At 43.8% G+C, this 9,269-nt stretch overlaps 1 protein-coding gene across 1 annotated transcript; it reads right to left on the reverse strand.

Annotated features, from left to right (window-relative positions):
• Window positions 1-6,386: 6,386 nt before the first annotated feature.
• LOC134219869 (uncharacterized) lies at window positions 6,387-8,446 on the reverse strand. The gene is made up of 2 exons (XM_062698756.1): window positions 8,276-8,446; window positions 6,387-8,192 (listed from the first exon to the last, which is right to left on the reverse strand). Exon 2 carries the CDS (start codon window positions 8,163-8,165, stop codon window positions 6,879-6,881), a length of 1,287 nt encoding a protein of 428 aa, XP_062554740.1. The 5' UTR covers window positions 8,166-8,192; window positions 8,276-8,446; the 3' UTR covers window positions 6,387-6,878.
• Between the last annotated feature and the right edge of the window lie 823 nt (window positions 8,447-9,269).

The following is a 9,269-nucleotide window of genomic DNA, read 5'->3' on the forward strand; positions in this document are numbered from 1 at the left end:
ATCGCAGGCATCTGTTAATGAACACCTGCAGCCGTTGAGTGTTCTCCACTGATACACACCATGTTTCGCTAGCGTATAACAGCACAGATTTCACGTTAAAGTCAAAATTCGTATTTTGGTGCGTTCACTTATCTGCCTGTTTTTCCAGATATTTCTTAAACTCGCAAAGGCAGCCCTTGCTTTCTTGATCCGTGCGCCTACAGCTTGTGGGGGCCCCAAATTGTACAAAAAGGGTGATTTTGGTACACAAGATTTGTGGGGGCCCGGGGTCACGGACCCCCGCTAAATCCTGCCCTGAGCACCGCTATATTTACTACCCCACCTAGCACTTACATTGGCAGGAGCATCTATTGCTGCGCCACGTCACGGAGGAGGAAGCTTACAGATCCAAATGGCCAAAAAGGGATATTTTGGCCAAAATGTTTGGCCAAAAGTTTTGACTAGATCGCCGTTCCAAAGAGGACTACACAGAGCGATGCTTGGGTACCCAATACGGGGCACGAATCGAGCTTTGCTGGGGAGGGTCCTACGGACCTCTCGGGGACGTTAGAAGCGGAACTAAGGCTTGACTGGTTGGCTTCGGACCGACGACGACGCTTTTCACTCCAAGCGAGCGTTTCGAACCGTTTTCGATTGGCTGAATGGCTTCAGGCCACGTTCCGGGAATATTGGCGTTTGGTCGACGATGTTGCGGTTGTTCACGGACTGCTTGAATACCTTGGAAGCGGTACGCTGGATGGGCTGGGATGTTACCAGGCTTTCACCGGAAACACCACTAACTTGATATAAAGGGGAAGTGTCGTAAGCCATTTGGCCGAATGCCACTAGGCCGAACAAACCATTAGGCCGAAACCCATCTGGCCGAAAGGGTCATGTCCTATTCGGCCAAACGACCCTTTCGGCAAATGACCCTTTCGGATAGATTGCCCTTTCGGTCAAACGACCCTTTGAGTCAAGTGACTCTTTCGGCCAAATGACCATTTCGGCCAAACGACCCATTCAGCCAAACGACCCTTTAGTCCAAATGACCCTTTTTTGTATAAAAGGATGAAGACAAATCTGCATATAGACACCTGAAATTTCAGGGATTGGGGTTGGCGCAGAAGGCCAGCCCACCGTACCCACTAAACCCACCCAAGAAACGGAAGGTTACTTGAGTTACCCTCTCTACTAATACCCTGGTTCCCCCAGGAACTGCCTCCACTTCGAACCTTACATTAACTCTCTGTGGTAGTCAAGAGGAAAGAGACAGATCGCAATTCGTCGCCTTGCCTTTACCAGGGGCGTCTCGTGGACTTTTGCTACACCTGTTCTACCATGCTGATAAAAAATATTCATCAAGCTGTGTGGTTTTGAATGAAAGTTGTACATTTAATCTAATATTACAACCTTTTCTTGTACAACTTAACCAAATATTAGAAGAAAAAAAACAATTTAAATAGAAAGGATTTACAAAACAATAAATAGCTTATTAATCTCTTTTGTTACAAAAATGTTTTAAATTTAGATGCACTTAAAATTTTAAACTCTCGCAAATCGTCCAAAATCTAACTTGGTAATAACTGGATATTGCTCAGAATAGAGATCTTTCAAATCGGCTCATTCCACCATTCGGGGTATACGGGTCCCATCGCCGCTAATATTTAAACTCTCACATATTTTGTTGCTATGAAAGAAATGTTATTAACCATTATTAGTATAATAATTATAGTATATAATTATACAATTATTGTTTGATGCGACCCCAGATTGTGACGACCAATGAGTCACATTTAGAAGCTGAAATGTGTTCCAGTTATTTAATTCTTCAAATTTAGTGAAAACTATACCTTTTTCTCTATGTTGATTGATTTTGAGTATTCATAAAAAAACATTATTTAATGTCTCTTTTGAAAACGCAAACATTAATTTAATATTGTTCTTGATGCATTGCATATTCATCAGGAGAAAAAAGAAAAACAAACTGTTTCCAATCATCGAAGTAATATGAACGAAAGCATGCGCGGTGCGCCTTTCGGCAAAGCACAGCCCAACACTACGATCGAGTTTAACAAAAGATATTTTAGTTACTAGATAAATATTGTCGCTGTCGTCGCTGTCCGGAACATCTTTTGCTGGCGAGGATAGAGGAGCTAAATGTCAAAGAAGGAAAATCCATACGATTTGACAGGTATGTACCACACATGTTTCGGACAGCAGAACAAAGGGAACAGAAGCGACAATCTTTATCTAGTAACTAAAATATCTTTTAGTTTAACCGAAGGTGCGTCGCGTCGTTGATTGTTCTCGCAGCGCGTCGAACGGGTTTGACTGCTGCTGCGCGCATAGCAGAGCTTGCATCTAAACGTGCTTGCTTCGCATGCGAAAGAGGATGATGTGAGGAAATGGAGAAAGCTGGCAACGCTCACGCTGGTTCTCTTCGCGCGGAGAACGAGTGAACATATTGTCGGCGTAGCACCAAGTTAGAATTCGGAAGTAGGGACTTCCGAACCGAACTTTCTTCCGAAGTTTTATTTGTCAAACTAATTGATGCGTTGTCTAGCGCATCTTTAGGCGAATCCAGCGCACTACTTCCGAAGTTGGGAAAGTTGCCTGTATCTGGAGAAAAATCCAACTTCGGTATAAAAAGCGGTATAAATTTATTCCGGATGGACAATACCAAGGAGGAAATTATTTGAAATCATTTGTCATGGCGCAAAACTTAAAATTTGATTTCTGGCAGCGCTGCTGTTGGTTCTTCATTATGGATCGTACGACTGGCAAAAGCTTTTTATGTGATGGGGTGTGGTGTGTCGAGGAAACAAACATTTAGCTGCAATTTGACTATACGCCAAGCATGTGGCGTTAACTTGATCTGCCTACGAAATATTTTGTTTGTTTAGATGTTTAGTTGTAAAAATCATTGGAAATATTACGTGAAACTTTGTTTAAAAAATTTACTGAGTAAATTATTTGCCCTAATAATTAATTGACAAGACATTAATTTCCAACTTCTGACCTAAAAATGGTGTCCTGTTCCATGAACAGGTAGAACATATGGACGAGTCGCCTCTGGCCTTTACGCCCTTTTTGTTGTTTCTTCGGCCTTTTAAGAAGAGCCAAAGTTTGACAGCTTCGTTTTCTCAAAAGTTGGCAACAACTCCAAAGCGGTAGCGGCAATTAGGTCCACTCCCTTTAGTAACTGGTGGAAAAAGTGTAGGGGAGCTCATATAAGGGGTGCTAAAAAAATTACAGAAAGTACATCAAATCATTTCTTCGGACAACATGTTCACGTAAGGGCCACGTGCCACAGACCGATATGTGTAAGGACATAAACGAGAACCTTCTTACAAACGAGCGTGAGGTGATCCAAAGGTGGAGGCAGCACTACGAAGAGCACCTGAATGGCGATATGGCAGACAACGGTGGCGGTATGGTAATGAACCTAGGAGCACGCGCGCAGGACATGCGACTTCCGGCTCCGAATCTCCAGGAAATCCAGGAGGAGATCGGCCGGCTGAAAAACAACCAACTACCAGGAGAGCTGTTTAAACACGGTGGTGAGGCACTGGCTAGAGCGCAGCACTGGGTGATTACCAAGGTTTGGGAGGATGAGGTTCTGCCGCAGGAGTTGATGGAAGGTGTCGTGTGTCCCATCTACAAAAAGGGCGATAAGCTGGATTGTAACAACTACCGCGCAATAACATTGCTGAACGCCGCCTACAAGGTACTCTCCCAAATTTTATGCCGCCGACTAACACTAATTGCAAGAGAGTTCGTGGGGCAGTAGGCGGGATTTATGGGTGAACGCTCTACCACAGACCAGGTGTTCGCAATACGTCAGGTATTGCAGAAATGCCGCGAATACAACGTGTCCACACATCATCTATTTATCGATTTCAAAGCCGCATATGATACAATCGATCGGGACCAGCTATGGCAGCTAATGCACGAAAACAGATTTCCGGATAGACTGATACGGTTGATCAAGGCGACGATGGATCGGGTGTTGTGCGTAGTTCGAGTTTCAGGGGCATTCTCGAGTCCCTTCGAAACGCGTAGAGGGTTACGGCAAGGTGATGGTCTCTCGTGTCTGCTATTCAACATCGCTTTGGAGGGAGTAATACGAAGGGCTGGGATTGACACGAGTGGTACGATTTTCACGAAGTCCGTCCAGTTATTTGGTTTTGCCGACGACATTGATATCATGGCACGTAACTTTGAGAGGTTGGAGGAAACCTACATCAGACTGAAAAGCGAAGCTAAACGGATTGGACTAGTCATCAACACGTCGAAGACGAAGTACATGATAGGAAGAGGCTCAAGAGAGGTCAATGTGAGCCACCCACCACGAGTTTCTATCGGTGGTGACGAAATCGAGGTGGTTGAAGAATTCGTGTACTTGGGCTCACTGATGATCGCCGATAACGATACCAGCAGAGAAATTCGGAGACGCATAGTGGCTGGAAATCGTACGTACTTTGGACTCCGTAAGACGCTCCGATCGAATAGAATTCGCCGCCGTACCAAACTGAATATCTGTCGGACAGTAATCCGGTGAAAATGGTTCTCGACAACGATCCGACGGGAACAAGAAGGCGAGGTGCACAGCGGGCAAGGTGGATCGATCAGGTGGAGGACGATTTACGGACCCTCCGCAGACTGCGTGGTTGGCGAAGTGCAGCCTTGGACCGAGCTGAATGGAGAAGTCTTTTATGTGCAGCACAGGCCACTCTGGCCTTAGTATGATAATAAATAAATAAAAAAACTTAGCTGGTAGTGCAGCCTGGGCACTGTTGTCCTTCTGACATCAGCTAGAGTGAGAAGGTACGTCTCGAGCGTCAGTTCACCAGGAGGTGCGGCTCAAACAGCGTCTGCCTGGTACCCAGCGGCTGAGAAATGAAATGCTGTATCGCGTCCTATACCTAAGGTGGCAGTCCCATCAGCATGATGTAGGTAACGCGACCCCGGTAAGGTAGCTTACTGAAGACTCTCAAATACCACGAAAAATGGAGATAAAAAAAGAGAACGTTATTTTTGGCAACCGACCCGGCAACGAAATAAGGACTATGATTGGAAACTCGGTACCTGGAATGTCAGGACTCTAAATGAACCTGGACGAGTGAGCCTTCTGGCTCGTGAACTGCCGAAGGTTGGAGTGAACGTGGCCACTATTCAAGAAGTCCGATAGCCTAGATCCGGAGAACGTGAATTCCGAGCCGTGGACCCCACGACCAACACTGCATTCAAATATAACATCTATCACAGCGGCGGTTAAAAAGCAGAGCATGGAGTTGGTTTCGTAGTAAGCAGATGAAGCGAGTGATGCGGTGGAAACCCATTAGCGAAGCAATCTGTATATTGAGGATACGGGGCAAATACTTCAATTACAGCCTAATCAACATTTACGCACCGACAAACGATAAATCCGACAACGTGAAGGACACGTTTAATGAATGTCTTGATAAAGCTCATGGAGAGTGCCCAAAACATGACGTGAAAATTGTCATCGGAGACGCTAACGCTCAGGTCGGTAGATTTCGTCCCGTAATCGGTAGGGAGAGCTTTCACTCCGCTACCAATGACAACGGCCTTCTTCTTCTTCTTCTTCTTATTGGCAGTACATCCCCTACGGCCTACGGCTAGTAAATTTTGCTGCTGCGAGAGGGATGGCCATCAGTAGCACCTATTTTGCATGAAAGAACATCCGAAAGCACACCTGGAAAAACTCAAAAGGTGAACCTTGCAACCAGATAGACCAGGTGGATGGGCGCCATTTCTAGGATGTTATCGATGTGCGGACATTCAGAGGACCGAACATTGACTCTGATCCCTACCTCGTTGTCAGTAAAATTCGATCACGGTTGTCAACTGTATCGAACGAAAGATCACAGCGAACGATGCATTATAATAACCAGCGATTTTTGGCGGAAGGAGTATCGGCTGAGTACCGCCAGAAGCTCGACGAACGGATAAGTGCAATCAACGTTAGCGACAACATCAACGATCTATGGGAGTCGATCCATGGAGCGGTGAGCACAACAGCACGAGAAGTGATAGGCACTACTCAGAGGCGTCCCAGGATGGGTTGGTTCGATGTGGAGTGTCAGAGAGTGACAGATGAGAAGAAAGTTGCCAGAAGTCGGATGTTGGTGTCAGGTACCCGATTGAATAGAGATCGGTACAAGGAAGCAAGAGCAGCCGAAAAACGAACCCACCACAGGAAGCAAAAAAGAGTATGAAGAACAAGTTATTAGTGAGGCGTAGGTAGGAATGGAGCAGAATGATATGCGGAGGTTTTATGAGATTGTCAATGGCATGCGGAGAAAGACAGCGCCATCTCCCGTCATATGCAACGACCAAGAAGGAAATTTGCTGACAGATAAAACCGAAGTGGCTGCCAGGTGGTTTTTCGTGTTTAGCACTCCTATGGCAAGATATAACAATTGTTCGAAGTTTGAAAACTTGATTAAACAGATTCAACTTGCTGAAGTGTTTTGAAGGGATAGAGATCATGAAGATTTATGCAGCTATGCTAATATATGATCAGATAGCTAGATATGAGCAATAAGTATGCAAAGTACCAACAATTTTAAGCTAAAGTTGCTAAAGCCCTCCTGTAGTTACGCCAATGGATACCTCTCAGTTAAGTAATGGCTATTTAGGTGAATTCCTAAACATCTGAGCTCTGCAGCGAAAGTGGGGTGCTGTAATGCCAACAAAGAGTGAAGAGACATATCACTTGATTGAAAACAATAACGGATTAGAAGACTGTGTTTGAATATCAGCGTCAAGGAGAGCATAATAATCTTAGTGGTACATGTATTTTAAATTGTTTCGTGCAATAAATAACTAAGCAAATATACATATTTTTTTTAAACCTAACTCATCTTATACAATTATTGAAAAAACATATTTTTTATCTCGTTTACTGTCCTTTGCGTTTGTACGTTCTCAATTCTATCGTTCGGGGTTGTTGTGGATCCATATTGATACAGTTTCCTAATTACCATCATCGTCCTCATTCTTTTAACCGCCAACATTTGCCGATCGTCAGATCCTGTTATTGCTAGTTGTCGTCGCTTGTCATTCGTGCCTCCTATATATTCAATGTACTGGTCAACGTTGACCATGTCATAGAATTTCTGATTATCAATGTACATCCTAAACGCAAGATTACCTTGCGCTAATTCTGCCTGTAGCGCCAAAGGTCCATATTGCTTGTAATAGATATTCTTCGCTTCGTTTGTAGCACTTACAGCATCTTCATAAGCATTCATCATTAACAAATAAAACGCATAATCCTCAAGAACCTCCGCGTAAATAACACTGGACGATCCGAAGCAATGTAATGCCCAACTTACTGCCTGAGTGATCAAAAGCTTCGCTTGGACTGGTCTCCCTTTGGCAAGGCAACTTTTACTTAATTGGCGAAATACTCCAATTTTTACTTCGTTTCGGTGAGTTCCTTCTCCTAATAGCTGTAGGGCCAGTAATCCTTGCTGATAACTTGAATTAAAATCAAGTTTTTCGAAGAAGCTTACTGCGAAAGAATTGTGCAGTTCAACAGTTAATGCCATTGGAATAGACTCCGCCATTCCCGCAAGGGTATGAATTTGCGAGAGAGTTGAAAAGGCCGCTTCTTCCCTGTTAGAAAGTGATTCGGCTAGTAGAAGGGTCTTCAGCACTGTTAACAATTTTATGGTCTGACCTTTAGCTTGACCACTGGCAATATTCAGTAGAATAATAGCTTCTGCCTGCCAACCTGCGTCCATTAGAAATGTGCCCAACTTAAGCATAGAGTGAAATCCAAGCAAATGTCCATCCGACAGATCCGTTCGTCGCCTAATGAAACTGCAAATATTTTCCACCAATGTCCAAACAAAATCTTTCGTTGATTGTTCCAGCCGTAGAAAGTACACAACTAGTTTCGCTCGAGCATTTGGATGACTTCTGAGAATTTTGCAAACGTTAAATGGATTTGTTAATACTGCACGCTGCTCCTGTACGAGATCCGGTAAGTAACACATCTGGTCAAGTTCTTCAATCATGAGTTGAATTGACTGTTCCGAATCAGTGGAAAGTGATCCATGAGATGATCCCGAAATAAGAAACGGGGGTGATTCCAACGATGAATTGGGACTGCTGTCGCTACTTAAACTTGGTTGTTCCGAAAGATAATCCATTTTTTAAGTTTAACTCGATGTAATATTCTGAAGAAATGATGAAGTAAACTGATACTGATTAGACAAATTCTGTTTGCTTAAATATCATTCCAGTCGTCATGTATACCTACCTTTTTTTTCCGCGTGGTTCAAATATTAGGTACATTGCAGTTTGAAAATATTTATCGATTTTTGTTGATCGTAGGGAAACGTACCTATTGACTTTCTCACTGGATTTTAAGTATCAGTCGGTTTGTACAGTCATGGTAAATCGACCTGCACTCCAAAGTACATATTGTTGAATTACAATGATATGGAAAATACAAATATCATCTCCCAAATGTAGAGGTATATGTTCATGATAGATTCTATCCGCTCGACGACTATCATTATGTCGCTGTTGGTTTCATATTCATACTTCGTTTTCTGATCAAAAACTAAGAAAACATATCTATTTCAAATTTACGGTTTTGAAGCTGCCTCCGTAAACCCCGGAATATCTTCGGATACCAATGGCTATAGTCGGTTTCATGGACACACCGTGAGACAGCATTTTGCAGTTCAGTCATTCCTGAATTATCATAATCGTATGATAGCTAACACAGTTTCTTTTTCTCATTTCGTAGGCTCCGGCGTGGTTTTCCGGCGAAACTGATTAGACTGATACGTGCAACGCTGGATGGCTCTAAATCAAGTATTCAGATTGCAGACGAAGTGTCAACCGCGTTTGTGACCTTAGACGGATTGAAGCAGGGTGATGTACTTTCGAATTTATTATTCAACAATGCACTCGAGGGTGCGCTTAGGAGAGCTGTCGTGCAGAGGAACGGCACTATCGTCACACAGTCGCATATGCTCCTGGGCTTTGCGGACGACATCGACCTTATTGGAATAGAACGCTGAGCAGGCTTTTGTCCCACTGAAGAGAGAGACGGCGAGGATAGGCTTAACCATTAACTCTACCAAGACAAAGTACATGGTGGCATGTAGAGGTAGGGGAAGACCTAGTGGTGTTGGTGCTGGGGTAGTGCTTGATGGGTATGCGTTTGAAGTTGTTGAAGAATTTGTTTACCTTGGAACGCTTGTGACATGTGACAATGACGTTTCCATTGAAGTGAAAAGACG

The sequence above is a fragment of the Armigeres subalbatus genome, chromosome 3 (genome assembly GCF_024139115.2).
Source record: "Armigeres subalbatus isolate Guangzhou_Male chromosome 3, GZ_Asu_2, whole genome shotgun sequence".
Classification (NCBI taxonomy): Eukaryota; Metazoa; Arthropoda; class Insecta; order Diptera; family Culicidae; genus Armigeres; species Armigeres subalbatus.